The sequence below is a fragment of the Peromyscus maniculatus genome, chromosome 8 (assembly GCF_049852395.1).
Source record: "Peromyscus maniculatus bairdii isolate BWxNUB_F1_BW_parent chromosome 8, HU_Pman_BW_mat_3.1, whole genome shotgun sequence".
Taxonomy (NCBI): domain Eukaryota; kingdom Metazoa; phylum Chordata; class Mammalia; order Rodentia; family Cricetidae; genus Peromyscus; species Peromyscus maniculatus.
Window position 1 is genome coordinate 54,928,499 of NC_134859.1, and position 16,234 is coordinate 54,944,732.

The window sequence follows — 16,234 nt, forward strand, 5'->3', positions numbered from 1 at the left end:
CAGACTAGCTAAGTGTGGCGGAGAAATGAGTAAATACACTGAAATGTCGCTGTTGCTTCTCTCCACTTTAAAGTGCTGCAGGCACTTTAAGACAGAACGTAAGATGTGTCGTGGTCACAGTGCTGTGAGGAGACACCACGACCAAGGCAACTCTTAGAAAGCATTTAATTGGGGCTCCCTTCCAGTTGCAGGGCTTTAGTCCGTTATGATCATAGCGGGGAGCATGGCGGCAGACATAGCATGGCCCGAGGCAGAGCTACATCCTGATCAGTGGCGGGGAGGGCCGAACTGACTGGGCCTGGCATGGGCTTTTGAAACCAAAGCCCACTCCCAGTGACATACTTCCTCTAACAAGGCCTCAGCTCTCCTAATCCTTGTAATCCTTTCGAACAGGTCCACTCTCCAAGCATTCATATCTATGATCCTATGGGGCCCTTCTCAATCAAACCACCACAAGATGTAAAAATAAGAATAGGCCTTCCTCTCCAAAACAAATTTGGTAACTTCACTAGTGAGAAATATATTTGTAGTAATTAGATATGTTTAAAGAACACCCCCTCCTCTCCAGGGCGGGGGTTCAAGCTCGGGGCCACGGATGAAGAAAAATTTTGCACTGAGTTCGGTATACCCATGCTCGTAAGGACAATAGCCACAGAACAATTGGGAGAATACGCTTTAATTTCAAGACCCCAGCACCAAACAGAGGAACCCTGTCATCGACTAGAATCTTGTGGCATTTTTTTTTATTATTTTGTGGATATTGGTCATGAAATGGTTGTGAAAGAGAACCTGTGATTACTGTGTGGTAAGCAGGGTTGAAACAAGGGTTCTCTGCCTCTCTTGTTTGTGACTGTTGGGAGGGAAGCTGTCTGGGGAAATGTTTTCTACTTGGGGCCACCTTTATTAGGGCTGTCCAGGGTTTGTGTTCAAATTGGAAAAGAGGGGGTAGAGGGGAATTGTCAAGGAAGAGAGTCAGGAATTTACAAGTTGGCTATCAAACATGAGCCTGGTACCTGGCAAAGGGGAACTAGCTGAAGTAGCTGCTTTCATTCAGAAATATTATTTTCCTCTCCACAACCCTGGCTCTTGGATGTTTTTCTAGAAACTAAATTTTAGGCTTGAGGCTTGTATTAGACCAGATCTATTCTGAAATTGTGCATGGCCCTCAAAGCACTTTCATTTTCCCTTGTTTGCTTGTTTTTAGTTTGTTTGTTTTGTTTTGTTTTGTTTTGTTTTTGAGACAGGGTTTTTCTCTGTGTAATAGCTCTGGCTGTCCTGGAACTTACTCTGTAGACCAGGCTGGCCTTGAATTCAGAATTCTGCCTGCCTCTGCCTCCCAAGTGCTGGGATTCAAGGTGAGTGTCACCACTGCCTGGCTTTGTGGTTTTTTTTTTTTTTTCCAGAGCTGAGGACCGAACCCAGGGCCTTGTGCTTGCTAGGCAAGTGCTCTACCACTGAGCTAAATGCCCAACCCCTTGTTTTTGTTTTTAAATGGCTGGGAAAAAAAAAGAGCCAAAATACTGTGTGGTGACATGTGAAGTTGACATCTCAGTGTCCATACATAAAGTTTTATTGAAACATAGTCACACTCATAATGTTGGTGGCTGCTCTAATGGTACAGAGAGAGTTAAGTAATTGTGGCAGAAAGTATATGGCCTACAAAGACTGTTCCTCTTTACAGCAGAACATTTAGTGCCCTGTGGTAGAATCCTGATGTGGAGTGTGCTTAGTCGGGAGAGGAATTAGAGTCTTAGCAGCAGATGTGAGAAGGCCGGGAACCAAGAGAACAGCGGCAGCCCTAGAGCTGATGGGATTCTTCCGGCTCAGATGGTGATACTGTTCTCTATGCGGCTGGGCTTGAGGTATTCATAGGGCAGGTCAAGTTGCTCATTCCGGGCTATAATCTCTCTTTCCAAATTCCCCAAATCTGCTTGAAATCGGCTGAGCACAGTTTTGGTCCTGGGATCTGAGAAATATTTTTCTTTGTGTTGTCCTAGGGGTACCTGGGACAGAATGGATCATTCAGGTTCCAGCCCGAAGACACCCAGCCCCTCACACTGATACTTTCTCCCCAACTGTTACTTCCCTCTCCTTGATCCGTACTCACCATGTCTGGCTGGAGGCGACCCAGATGCCATGTGATGGTCATTTGAAGACAGGACTTGTGAATGTCGGGTAGTGAGCCCATCACCGTCTCCATAGTAACGCCTTCCTTGTTGGTGGGTGGGGGCATCCTCATTGTGCATGGAGCATTAGGTACCCAACCGAACCAGTCCAGCTGGGGAAGGAAAGTGACTCAGAACCAGGTAGGAGGATCTGAATCCCCACCTCTCCCTTAGCTATCCCAAGGTCCAAACACTTACTTCCTGGGCCCTGGGCCCTGTTCCCTCCGTACCTGGCCCTGGTTGATGGCAGCATGCTGGGCAGTGCACGTGAAGATACACATGGTAAGGAAATGGCCCAGCTGAGCCCGGGTCTGGAAGGAGACAGGGAAACCTGCAGGGAGAAGAGCAAGATCTAAAGGCTGCGGAGTAAGAGGAGAGAAAGCAAGGACGCTCTGTGTTTTAGAACGGATGTGTGGGGTTTTTATTTATGCAAATATATTTGTATCAGATATAGGTTCCAATACTGGCCTATTACTTTAGACCAGAGGTTCTCAGCCTATGGGTCTTGACCCCTCACAGGGGTCCTATATCAGATGTTCTGCATATCAGATATTTACATTATGATTTATGACAGTTGTAAAATTGTAGCAACAAAATAATTCAAAGGTTGGAAGTCCGCACAGCATGAGGAACTGCATTAAAGGGTCGCAGCATTAGGAAAGCTGAGAACCACTGGTCTAGACCAATTACCTAACCTCTCCACATTCCAGTTTTTCCCCATCTGCACAGTGGATGTAGTGGTACATGCATGTAATCCCAGCTCAGAGGCAGGAGGCTTGTGAGTTCCTGGCCAGCCCAGCCCACATGTAAAGTTCCAAGCCAGTCTGCACCATTGTCTGGACTACACAGTGAGAGCCTGTCTTAAAAAAAAAAAAAAAGCCGGGCGTTGGTGGCGCACGCCTTTAATCCCAGCACTCGGGAGGCAGAGCCAGGCGGATCTCTGTGAGTTCGAGGCCAGCCTGGGCTACCAAGTGAGCTCCAGGAAAGGCGCAAAGCTACACAGAGAAACCCTGTCTCGAAAAACCAAAAAAAAAAAAAAAAAAAAGCATCAAAATCATCTGTTTTTAAATAGTGCTCAGCAAATATTAGATACTCTTATTGTGGAAGGATTAGGGGCTGGGCAATCAGTTATCCCTAGTTGATTAAGAATTAATAATGTTTCAGGCAGTGGTGGCACATGCCTTTAATCCCAGCACTCTGTGTGTTTGAGGCCAGCCTGGTCTACAGAGCAAGATCCAGGACAGGAATCAAAAACTACACAGAGAAAACCTGTCTTGATAAACAACAAAAAACAAACAAACAAACAAAAAAGAATTAATGATGCTTCTTCCTATTTCTAGACAGGGAATTATAGAGAATTATATGGAGAATAAGAGAAGTCCTGAGCTGGGCCTGGTGGCACATGCCTGTAACCCCAGCACTTAGGAGGCTGAGGCGGGAAGAGCATAAGTTCAAGGCCAGCTTTCACTATGTAGTAAGTTTGAGGCCCCGCTAGGCCAAATGACCCTGTCTCCAAACAACAAATCCTGATTTGCCTCATGCCAGTTTTTTTTTACAGTACGTGTGGGAGCTTTGAGTTTGAGCTGGCGCATAGATAATCACACCTGTTTTCCAGGTAAGAAAATCAAAGACCAGCGAGAGTAAATGCTTGTCAAGATTACCCAGTGGGGAAAAAACAGAAGCTGACTTTGAACTCGGGTTCCTGACTGCTATTCTATTACCCATTTTAATTTTAGCATACTTCCTCTAAGTGCAGCAGGAAAGTTAGGCAAAAGTGAGCTCTGTGAGTTGAAAGAATAGAGAGAAGAGGGGCTGAGAAGCTGTTTGTGGAGGTTCAAGTAATATTTATGGTATGGAATGAATGCTTGTGTTTCTACCCCCAACTTAATACTCTGAAATTATTTGCCAGTGTGATGGTATTTGAACACAGGAGTCCCTGGAAGTTTATAAGGTCATGAGGTTGGAGCTCTCATGAGAGATGGCAGTGTCCTTATGAGACAGGACAGACATCTAGTTTGTTCTCTCTCTGCCATGTGGTGCCATGGAAGTCACTTGGGTCACCCGGAAGAGTGCCCACCAGAACCCAAACACGCAGGCACTCTGCCTCAGACCTTCAGCCTCCAGAATGGTGAGAAATAAACGTTTGATATTTAAGCCACACTGTCTGTCTCATTATTTCGATCCAAACAAACTAAGACACTGAATATTTGTTGTAAATTTCAAGATGTAGATACTGCTTGAGGAGAAGCCTGGGAGAAGAAGGTCTTTCTGGACTCATGAAGCCACAAGGTCAGGACCGAGAAACACTGGAGAAGCTCGGTCCTGCCGGAGTGGAGGTGGGGAACCCTCGCCTCCTCAGTGAGAGGCTCTCTCCAGGATACAGGGCTTTGCTGCATTGCAGGGTCTGGCCATGGTGGCTCCACTGTGCCATAAAGAAGCAGTGGATGGGACGCAAGGTGGTGGAAGTCAGAGGGGCAGTGACGGAAAGAAACCTCAAAGCTGGAGAGGAGGAGGCGTTGTGTTTAGATAGCCCAGGAAAGGCTAGTTTTTTCTGGAGTTAAGGGAGGAGGGTGGAAGCTGACCGGAAGTAGTGGCTGTACCCTGACTGGTGGTGGGGGAGCTGGGTAGTGAGAACCAGGTTAACCAAAGCCCCAGGGGTCGGGACACTGGGTTCAGATTTGAGCCATATCGTGCAGATAGTGTTGAGGTGTAGAAATGACATTGCAGTCTGGCAAATGTGCAGCATGCCAGAACCCTCTGTGTGTGGACCGTAGCAGGCACGGTGGGACAGGATGGGCTTTGGTGGGAAATTTTCCCCATTTATGTCTCCAGGTAGAGAAATAGGGAACCATGAGCACAGAACTCCACAAACCCCAGCAGGGACTGGGCAGAACTCGTTGTGGTTCTGCGATCGCTGAATCCTATGCTCTGGCAAGTTAAGACATGACTGAGGACCTGAGTATGATGGTCAGGGCCTCCTGAGGAGGGCAACCTGGGTATATAGGATGGTTCTGGATATTTGGAGGCATGGAGGATGCTTTCATGAATGGAGGGGCGGGTGTGATTAGGGAGTTCTGTTCCTGAGGTCTGGGGAGGGACGCTTGTCTCTGGGGCAGATCTTACCTCTGTCCTGGGCATGGCACAGCCCCACCTCAGTGATCTCCCGACACCAGGCCTGCAGCTCTGGGTCTCCCCTCACAATGTCGTCACTCTGGTAGAAGAGGTGGACCATCCCTTCCACGTACCTGCCCAGAGAAGGAAACTGAGCCGAGAGCAGACGCTCCATCCTCTCACCTCTTTTCCGGGGTCACCTCTCATCTGGCTCTCACTCTGCCTGGGTTGGATCCTACCAGATTTGTGTTTTGAAATTAATTTATTGCAGCATTAGGGATCAAAATGAAGGCTTTGCTCATGCTAAGCGAGCGTCCTGTGGTTGAGTTACACCCCAGGGCTCGGGGACATTCATGTAAGGAAAAGAGATGTTAGTCATTCTACACATCTACACATGACTGCTAGTCACTCCTGACAAAGCCCTGGCTCTTCCAGATCCCCCAGCCTCCGCTCCAACAGCTGTCCTCGTCTAGTCTCTTTGTTTTTAAACCTGACAACCAACTCCACCTGTTCCTTATCTCTCTCTCTGGGGAGAGACTTCCTGCCCCAAGCCAGAGCTCACCCATTCCCTCTCACTCACCTGGCAGTGACTTCCCAGAGCTGCAAAGCATCCTGAGCATAGAGAGCACTTGGGAGTCTCAGCAGGCCTCGGTCAGCCAGGTCGTCAGGAGGACAGAGGGAGCAGTAAGTCAGCTGGGCCATTGCCCGATTGAGCAGCTGAACGTGGCCCCCTCCTCCTGTGCTCACTACCTGGGACGAGAAAGTTGACAGGTCTTGATGGATGGAAGCAGGGTTAGAGAACCACCTGGGCTATATGGTGCCCAGGCATGGAGTTGTCAGATTTTAAGTCATGTATATGAATGAACAGGACTCATAGGTTAAGGCTTAAGATTTCCATGGAAGTTGGCCTGGCACCCCCAAGTGTTCAGACTGTCAATGGAAGCTGGGAGATTGGGTAGCACCATACTCCCCCCCCCTTACCTGATCAAATATTCCCCCATCTGAGATGAGCTGGGTCCGGCTTCGTGTGTTGATTTCCATAGTGTAACGGATGTGGGGAACTAGGAGCTGGGGTGGAGATTGAAGGGGGCTGTACTTGAGACCTGCCTTGTAGGACCTGACACCAATGTCCTACTGCCCTCTTGATGCTTTCGCTCTGCTGCTTCCTTGACGGGCTGGACCCTTAGTTCTCTGGTCACTCATCACACTTTCTAAATTCCTCAGCACTTGTTCTGTAGAGCCGTGGTGACTGGGATTTCAACCCACACCTTAGCACTCTGATACTTAACCAAGTTAATTACTATTCAATGTGCAATATCCCCACCTGCCAACAGGGGGCAATAATAGGCTCTTATCTGAGGGAGCTGTAGTGATGTGTGTGTGCCTCCGTAGGTGAAGTGTCTACATAAAGGATCCCCCAATCATTCTCTTTACTTCCACCTTGAGTGTGGGTGTCTTTTAGGGGCTCTCAGTGCCTTTTGATTTTCTTATATTCTATCGTTTATATCCTCATAGCTTAAATTAGCCTGCATGTTCCTTGAGTGCCCCTCCATTCTTTGGTTACTTGCCAATTGGGTTTCTTCGGGACTGGCTTGTGGGGGAGGGCATATGGAGCTATCTGTTTACACAGAGAGGTGTCAGCATCTAATCTGTCCCCCAGCCTTGATGGTATTGCTCTCTCCTTTTCCTTCCCTGGTATAAAAATCCACCTCATTCTCATACTTTCCTTTTGTCTTCTTCTTTTTTTTTTTTTTTACACAGTACATATTCATATTTTGTCTAATTTTGGTGTTTATCCGAATTGCTTATGCCAAACACAGGAAGTGCTAACTGACCTCTTTGATCTTGAGATATCAAAGCAGCTCACATGAGTCTGAGATTTTTTTTTTCGGAAAAACCACACAAGATTCTGAATGTCATAGAAAGCCCCAAGTCATATGAGAAGAAAAGATGCCTGGAAACAACTCTGAAGAACAATTGCAAGAACTTATTAGATAGCATTTCGTGTGCATCATATTACAGTTTATGTCGTGCATCCTTTAACAGTCCTAACAGAGACCTCCCATCATAATTTTAAAATGTGCACATCTGGGCTGGAGATGTATCTTGGGTGGCAAAATGCTTGGGTATCATGTACAAAGCCTCCAGGTTCAGTTTCCAGAGCTCCATAAACTGGGTGTGGTGGTGCATGCCTCTGATCCAAGCATGTGGGAGGTGGATGAAGGAGGATCAGAGAAGTTCAAGGATGTCTTTAGTTAGAGTTTGAGGCCAGCCTTGGTTGGATGAGACCCCTGTCTCAAAAGCAAAACAAAACAAAAAAAGTGGACATTTGGAAAAAATCAGGTAAGATTTAGGATTTAGACCCTGACCATCCAAGTCCAGATTCTGCACAGTAAGGTAGCCCTTGGGACATCGGCCCATTTAGCCCTTGGGTGTGTCCTGTGATGGAGTTGTTAGGGTGGATGGAGACAGGAGGAGGCTGAGCCAGAAAAGAAAATTTCAAGTGTGAGTATATATAGACTTTAACTATACACAGTGAGTAGAAGATGCAGGTGGCATCGTGGGGTAAATGAAACCCAGGGTACTATTAATCAGCCTGTGTTACCCAAAGGGGTAATTTCAAAGGGTCCCAGCTATATTGGCCAGGCTTGGGCAGTCAAACGGAAGCACCCAGCTGGAGGGATTTAATTGTTCTCCTTACCATATTCCTCACTTGAATACCCCAACAACGCTTTACATACCATGCAGCTAAAACAGACACCTCATTTTGCCCTGAAACTAGCCCTGACAGTCACCCCCTTTTATACGCTTGCACCAGTTTTGGGATGTCTGGGATATTCTCTATATGTGAAATGTTATGAAGGTTTTTCAAATCTTTTTATTTTTATTACATTATTTTTTTGCACATGAGTAAGTGTGTATGGGCACGCGTGTGTCATGGTGCCCATGTGGAGGTCAGAGGACAATTTTTGGAAGTTGGTTCCCTCTGTCCCCTCACCATCACGCTGCTGGGGCTACAGATGAGCCACTGTGCTTGGATTTTGCGTGGGTGCCAGGGACCCAAACTCGGGGCCTCACGCTTGAGCGGTGAGCATTTTATCCACTGGCCATCTCCCCCGCCCCCAGTTGGTTCTTAGCCATTTGTCTTCTGAGGTGGGAGTAATGCTCCCTCCACTCCTAAGTGACAGTGTCTCAACTGTATTGTAAGCCCACCGTGACACTGTCAGATGTTCTGAGAATTTCAGAGCTCTCCCTCATAATGGTCCTGAAGAGGTCTTAAATGACTCAGCTTGATTAAAATAAGTTCCAAAGAGTCGGTAGTTTCTGTCCCCCGATTTTCACTCAGAGATTGCTATGAAGATTTTTGCTGTTGTATCTACCTCCTTTGAGTTGTGGAGGGTGGAGACAGGTAGATTCCAGGGACTTGCTGGCCAGCTACTCTAGCCAAAATGGTGAGCTCCAGGTCTAGTTCGAGACTTTGTCTCAAAACATCTCATTGGGTTCTAAGGGAGATGGGACAGAGGGCAGAGTGTGTACCTTGAAGATAGGGTGCAGTCCTGGGAGGCACCTCATGGTGGCAACAGCGATGACCTCAGCCACCAGATGAGTGTTCAGCAAATGGAACTGGAGCTCCTGCAGTTGGAAATCTGAACTTCGGACCCAGATCTTAGCCAAGAGCCAGGCAAGAGGAGGATCTGAGGGCAGGAACAATGTTGGAGCTGGGGAGCTGGAACTGGGAGGCTGAATCTGGGAGAAATCGAAATTGAGTATTCATGGAACTTCCCCTCTGTGACATGGTGACAGTTCTTGGGGGATTCCATGACTAAGCAAACTGTTTCCTTCTAGCAGCTTACACTCAGGCAGAAGGAATGAGACACCTGTCCCTCTGCTTTCCTCGCTAGAATGCCACACTGGGCAGGCTGAATGCAGGCTGAGTGATGGGGGTCCAGCAAAAATGTGGTGGGGCTCAGAGATCAGGTGGTGAAATGGAGAGCAATAGCGGCTTGGATGTGAGCCAGGTGTGGTGGTTTCCCTCTTTAATTACTCAGGGAGCAGAGGCAGGAGGATCTCTGTGGTTTCAAGGCCAGTCTGGTTTACATGGTAAATTCCAAGTCAGCCAACTAAGTAGTGAAACTCTGTCTCAGAGAACACCAAAAGCAGGACAATGACCATGTGTAAGATTGTGGACAGTGCTCGTCAATGACTGATGTGAGTGTGGGTGAAAAGAATTAGTCAGCAATGGATTTCTAGAAGCAAGGACACTGAGAGGTTAAATATTGCTCTCAGTGTGGTCCTCAGCTACTTAATCTCAGCATTAATTTGGAACTTGTAAGGAAAGTACTTTCTGTTTTTTTTTTTTTTCCCCAGAGTTGAGGACCAAACCCAGGGCTTTACACTTGCTAGGCAAGCGCTCTACCACTGAGCTAAATTCCCAACCCAGAAAGTACTTTCTTAGATCCACTGAACCAGAAAGTCTGGGGGTGGGACTTAATACATTTCCTCACCCCCGACTGCCCCATGCAGGACCTTGTGCATGCTCGGTAAGTGCTGTGCACGGAGCTACACCCACCAAGTACGAGAGCTGATTCAGAAGCACACTAGTATTTGAAAATTGCTGATAATAGGTGAGGATTGTTTGTTTGTTTGAAGATCTTAATATGTAGGTCAGGCTGGTCCAAAACTTGTCATGTATCCTTGGGTAGTCTTGAACTCAGGATCCTTCTGCCTCCAGAGTACTGGGATTATAGGTATGCACCACCACCTCCAGCTGCTTCTGTGACTCATGAACAAGCACTTCCATCTGGGTGAGCTGGGGGAACTAGGCTGTGCAGTGAGGGTAGCTCTCAGGAGAGGGCCTGGGAGCCACGCCTAGACACTGGGGCTCTGGGTGCAGAGGTCTAAGGGACAGAGAACAGTGTTAGGAAGGAGATACATAGGGAGACTTACCTGGATAGCCATGGGTAGCAGCTTCCCACTGGGGTCCATCCTCAGCATGACAAGAGGGGCAGCCAGGTACTGCTGCTCTCCTCGGATCACGTTGGCTGGAATCCCATCCAGCAGAATAAAGTCAACTTCAAACAGGGAACCATTCTGGAGAAAGGGATGCATCCGTTTTTAGAGGTCAAAGTTCACACAGAGGGGCCAGGACAAAGGGAAGACATTTACAGACATGGCTTTCAGTTTCTTGTCATTGTCGTCCATCAATCCCAGAGTCCTATTGGCAGAGCCACAGTATCCGGTTGGTCCAGTTCCCCTCATCTTTAAGTGAAATAACAACCCCAAAACACAAACCATGCCGATGAGGGCAGGTGTCTCGTGTGGGGATATGTGCAGCCGATCTGGGTTCGGAATAGGCCTGCTCAATCCAGTTTGTACCATAAGCACTAGCAACCTGACTCTGTGTCCGGATAGCCAATCCCCTGTCCTGTATCATTCCCAGTGGTCTGCTCTCTGCTCTTGGCTCCCATCAGCTCAGCAACCCCTCCTCTGCTCTGTAAGGATCTCACCTACTCTGAGGAATATTCCACGTTGCCTCCTGAGCCATTGCGCCTGAACACAGTGTGCATAGACTATCCTCCTGGTGACCAGTTCACCCTTCCCAAACTCAGCTCTTTACAAGTTTCCAGACGACCTCCTGCATCGCCCCATGCCACAGCACAGGGGTCACCTTTTCACCTGCCAAGATCACTGGGATCCAGGAAAATGACAGCAGCTAGAGTATCACGATTCCTTCTAACGTCTCTGGACCCAGCCTGTGCCCTAGGGGTCCATCCTCTTCCCCCATTCATACTGGAGTTCCTTGTAGCTTTTACATGACATTGCCATTTTTCAGATTTCTTTTTTTCTCTAGCAGAAGGCATGCACCAAGGGGCGCCTCCTTTTCTGTCACTTGATGTTGGTGTCCCAACCTCAACAGGTCTTACACACTGGTAATGAGAAAACAAGGCCAGGCGGAGGGAGGTACCTGGAGTTCTTTCTCCAACTGGGCTTGGAGCTCCTCTGTCCCAGAGGGCAGTACCAGCCTGGAGGGCAGAGAGGCGGAGCGTCTCAACAGCATGGGGTTGGCACCGTTGAGGAACTGGTAGCCAAAAAGCTCATCATCCTGCCAGCACCGGTGAACCTTCTCTGTGGTGTAGGGGTGAGGTACAGAAAGGAGGAGATTTATGGTGGTCTAGATGTTTCTGTTCTTCACGTTGGACCTCGGGGATTTAGACTAGCCTATGCCCCGCCCATTTTTATGCTTGTCATTTTGGAGGCCTCAGTGAGAATATCAGGCGTAATATATTTTAACTCGGCAAGGAGCTGCAGGAACCATGCATGGTAATGAAAAGGGACCCCTGGGAGGTCATGGAGATCTGGGAAAAGCCACACACCAGCCAAGGCACTCTTCTGGCCCCAGAAGATCTGATCAAAGTCTTCCAGACGGCTCCAGCTTCTCAGGAGGGTGTAAACACGTTTGAGACCCATTTCCAGAACCCTAGGACAGGTGTTAAGACACGAGCCCACCGTCTGAGCCTTAGTTCCTCACTAGGCACCACGGTGCTCGGCTCTCCCGGGCTCCCTTTTCTTACCCCGCCTTCAGCGTCCATTCAAAGTCCAGCCTCTTCTCCTCGTGGAATCTCATATTGAGAGGCAGGTCATCCTTACAGTCGGCCGCTATTGTCTGAGGTAAGCCTTCCTTCCAGGTGGCCCAGCTAGAAGTTGGGGACAGCACTTCAGGGAGAGTGTTGAGATGAGTGGTGGGGGTGGGGCGGGGGGAGGCGGGGGCAGTTGGGAGGCCTGTGGGTGGACGGTCACCGGTAGATCTGCTGTCTCTCCTTCAGTTCCTTCTCTCGATGCTGCTGGAAGACATCCAAGGCATTGTCTCCTGCCAGGCGGGCTGGGGAGAGTTAGAATTAGCTGCGCTTCTAGTCTGGTTTGGAGCACGCTCTTGTCCCTCCTGCCCCTGCTCTTTCTGTAGCCAGGCTGTGTTTGCTGCTGGGTTCCGTTGTCTTATCTCTGGCTTTACCTCACTTGACTGCCGATCCCCTGACCTATCCATCCGGTTCTTGCCTGAGCTCACAGTTTCTCTGACTTCAACCCGAATCTTGCTTCCAGACCAGATATCTGCCATGTTTCCTGGTTCCTTAAGCTCATAATCCCCTACCGACCTTATTTCATCAACGTGTAAAGTTGGGGGGAAATCACCCCAATTAAGGTGACAAAGTCTTGGTCACCGACACCACACCTATCTATTGCTCCCTGTTACCCTAAACATCTGGACACCTTCACCTTTACATTCATTGCCTGGTTTCACTCTCCTGAGCCCATCCCTGGTACTGACTCCCCCCCCCCCCCCTGGCTTAGATTGGATCCACTCATCACAGTTTCGTGTTTCCACCTGGCTTTCCTTTCATCCCTTTCTCTTGTTTCCCATGGTAACTATTTGAAGCTTTGTAGCTCTTATGCATGCCCTCTCCTGCCAGGTGGTCCCCACTACTCCGATCAAACCAGCTGCCCGTCATCCCTTCCTGGCTGCCTGGCTGCTGTTCTGTGAGCCTGTCACCTGTCCCTGCCCTAACTTGTTCTGAATCACAGAACTCATCCTGTTGTTCTTTGCTTCTCTGTGTACACAGCTCCGTGACCTACTTCCTATGTAGGAAAACAGGGTCTCCAGATCGATGATTGCCCTCTTGAATTCATTCGCAACATCACTTCTTCTGGGAAACGCCTGGAGAATTCATAACTTCTTCCCATTTCCTCACCTGCACCCCGGAACCTCACTGTCCCAGCGCCTGTCCATCCTTTCTCTTTAGCCCTACCCCGTCCCCCATCACCTCCAGCACCCCCCTTTCCCTCAGGCCTTCGCCCGCTTCCCCAGGGTGAGACGCTGCCAGCTCACCTGTACCCTCGGGCAGGCTTAGTACTCCCTCTCCCTGCACCCAGCGGTAGCAGGGGAACACTGCCTCCGCGCTTGTTCCGGGCGCCTGAATCGCGATGAGGTTGCAGAACCAGGCGTCGTCCACCACTGTGTGCTGTTTGTGGAGTTTCACAAACTGCAGTGGCCCCAAGTCCTCGGCAACATCGAAGTCAAACTCCTCCTCCTGTGGGGACCAGACTCGCCAGACTTAGTGGCAGGAATTGGGGGAAGCCTTTGGGGAGACGGAGCCGCCCTCTGTGGAGCCTCAGTTTACCGCAGCGGTCCAAGAACAGCACCCCTCGCTCCCGCTCTCCCTCCCTCTTCCTCCCCTAACCTGTCTGGTGGGTCTAAGGTGTCCCGTTTCTGTGGGGGAGACCAGTCTACAGCACGCTGACCAGAGATCTGAGCGGATGATGGAGCAGCAGCATCACCTGCCTCATTCTGGTCCTTGAGCTCCCACCACACTGGAGCTCCGAGGAGCTTCAGGACTGATCACAAGTCCTGTATTTACATTCGCTCTGGGCCTCTCTTTGCAGGAGGAGTCAGGGGCTGCCTGGGCCAGGGTCCGGGAAAGGAGACCAGCCTAGGCCAGTAATTGGCCTCACTCCCCGGGTCCCACCTCCCCCAAACTCCATTGCGGTGGTGCTGAAACAGCCCCTAGCCTCCTGTCCCTTGCCAACCTCCCATGCCCAGTCCGGACACAGCCCGCTAACCTTGCCCCGCGCGGGCCTCAGCTGCAGCTCCAGTTTCGCCTCCCGATGCGCCCCAACCAGCCACAGCCCCACTCGGTTGAGGGATCCCGAGAAGAGCCAGGCCCCAGTGACCACGCGGACGCGGTAGCGGCCCATGGCGCCCTCTGGCCTCTTCGGAGGCGATCCAAGCAAAGCTCAATTCGAAGACCGCCCAGGGCCACCGTCGTCGCCTCAGGGCCAGTTCCAAGGCTTTAAAAGATGGATCTGTGTCCTCCCCTCTCAACTTCTAGACACTCCTCCCAAGTCCCCGCCCTAGACCAGCCTGAACCTGCTAGTCCAGCAGGCTTTGGGGAAGGGCTCTCTGCCTTTAGGTTAGCTGTGGTGTGGAAGAAACTAAAGGAGGTGCCCTGGCAGTGTGTGTGTGTGTGTGTGTGTGTGTGTGTGTGTGTGTGTGTGTGTGTGTGTGTGTGTGTGTGTGTGTAGGCTTAGAGCTAGATATGACAGAGGACTCTCTAGAGCAGCGGTTCTCAACTTTCTCAATGCTGCGACCCTTTATTTAAATACAGGTCCTCATGTTGTGGTGACCCCCAACCATAAAATTATTTTTGTTGCTACTTCATAACGGCAAGTTTACTACTGTTAGGAACCATAATGTAAATATCTCTGTTTCCGATGGTTTTAGGCAACCCCTGTGAAAAGGTCTTCAAAGGGGTCGTGACTCATAGGTTGAGAACCACTGTTCTGAATTTACAGAGAATTCCCCCAGGGCAGGACCATCCAGGCTGGAGCTAAGAAGGCTTAGGAGACTCCCCAAGGTCTCTGGGCCTTTAGGAGAACTTGCAGAAGGGTTGGACTGGGTTTTCTTTTCTTTCTTTCTTTCTTTCTTTCTTTCTTTCTTTCTTTCTTTCTTTCTTTCTTTCTTCCTTCCTTCCTTCCTTCCTTTTTTTTTTTTTAATATTTATTTACTTATTATGTATACAGTGTTCTGTCTGCATGTATCCCTGCATGCCAGAAGAGGGAGGCAGATTTCATTACAGATGGTTGTGAGCCACCATGTGGTTGCTGGGAATTGAACTCAGGACCTCTGAAAGAACAGCCAGTGTTCTTAACCTCTGGGCCATCTCTCCAGCCCAAACTGGGTTTTCTGGGCTGAGACCAGATGAGTGCTTCTAGAAGGTGAGACTGGGAACGTCTGAGGGCTGCCCAGCTGCTGGGCCAGCTGTGGTCCTCCAACACCCCCAGTCACTGCTCTGTACTGCTTTTGAAATCTGCCCTTCAACAGAACCCCAGGGGTTCCCAGGCTGCCTTGAGCCCCAAAGGACAGCATTTCCAGACTTACAACCCAGCCCCCCCTTCTCCCCCCACCCTCAGCTTCCCTCCCACTCACCTGAATATCAAGACTTTAAGATTTCAAAAACACCAAATGTCATGGACCAGACAGCTTGAGAGAGGCCAAAAACAGTGAATGCCGCATTTTGTCCAACCTCCCACAGGGGTGCAGAAAAGGGAGGGTGCCCGAGAACACCAGGCTATGGGGGTGCAGTGTAGAATCGGGGATCCAGCAGATGTGGGTGGGTCCCCTGAATTCACTCCTCTCGGGGAAGGACAGTGAGCCCCTTTTCAGTGGATCCCAGGCTGGGTTTTCTTCCCAGGCCATCTCCTGGTCTTGGGTCTCAGAATAGGAAAGTCATGAACTCAGAGGGATGCTTGATAGGGACTTTGTAAATACTGAAAACTGGTCCAGGACTCAGACTTGGTCACCTGTACAAGTCTCTGTCTAGGTTTTTATGAACTTAGATGCTAAAGTTATGGTGGTTTGGGGTAGGCTAGGGCCAGACAGATCCATTTTCTGGAGCTGGTATGATGGTTGTTGGTAGGAAAGTCAGGGGTTTCTAGGCTCCAAACTTGAGGCATGCCCGGTCTTTGGTGGGTTACCACTTCACACCCAGGCTCATTTCTCTCTATATGTTCTGTGTTCTGGATTGGTGTCTGTCAAGTGACAGTCCCCCTTTCTTTCAGTGTTTTGATGTCACCCTTTTCTGTGCACTCCCCATGGTTCAGGACAGCAGGATGTGGCCCTCTCACGTGCATTTTCATAGGTCCTGTTCAGCATTCTCGACGAGTTTTGTTCACATCTGCTAGATGATTCCTTAATTCAAAACTGCTTCCCTAGTGCCTTGTGTCTAGTTTTCTGCTGCTTTAGTGTGCTACGAGGTTACATGGAGAGAGAGAGAGAGAGAGAGAGAGAGAGAGAGAGAGAGAGAGAGAGAGAGAGAGAGAATAACGAAGAAAAAGAACCTGAGCTGCTGCATAAGTTTGGTGAGTTAACATGTTCAAACACTGAGCACGATGTTTGACACATAGCT

General features: G+C 49.4%; 1 protein-coding gene and 1 long non-coding RNA gene across 4 annotated transcripts; one reads left to right on the top strand and one right to left on the bottom strand.

Moving 5' to 3' along the window:
* Window positions 1-1,528: 1,528 nt before the first annotated feature.
* Window positions 1,529-14,134, bottom strand: LOC102903566 (polyunsaturated fatty acid lipoxygenase ALOX12). Of its 3 annotated transcripts, XM_006973384.4 has the most exons (14): window positions 13,890-14,132; window positions 13,159-13,360; window positions 12,075-12,156; window positions 11,849-11,971; window positions 11,651-11,754; window positions 11,242-11,402; window positions 10,224-10,367; window positions 8,814-9,023; window positions 6,258-6,344; window positions 5,857-6,026; window positions 5,289-5,410; window positions 2,396-2,496; window positions 2,108-2,278; window positions 1,529-2,003 (listed from the first exon to the last, which is right to left on the bottom strand). In XM_006973384.4, exons 1-14 carry the CDS (start codon window positions 14,022-14,024, stop codon window positions 1,824-1,826), a joined length of 1,992 nt encoding a protein of 663 aa, XP_006973446.3. In that variant the 5' UTR covers window positions 14,025-14,132; the 3' UTR covers window positions 1,529-1,823. The 3 variants fall into 3 exon arrangements, with proteins under 3 accessions (XP_006973446.3, XP_076398854.1, XP_076398855.1); XM_076542739.1 differs by lacking the exon at window positions 6,258-6,344 and having other exon boundaries at window positions 13,890-14,134; XM_076542740.1 differs by lacking the exons at window positions 13,159-13,360; window positions 13,890-14,132 and having other exon boundaries at window positions 11,849-11,990; window positions 12,075-12,588.
* LOC121831339 (uncharacterized) lies at window positions 1,742-4,319 on the top strand. The gene is made up of 2 exons (XR_013041717.1): window positions 1,742-1,862; window positions 1,998-4,319. It is a non-coding gene; the product is annotated as an uncharacterized LOC121831339 (long non-coding RNA).
* Window positions 14,135-16,234: the final 2,100 nt, after the last annotated feature.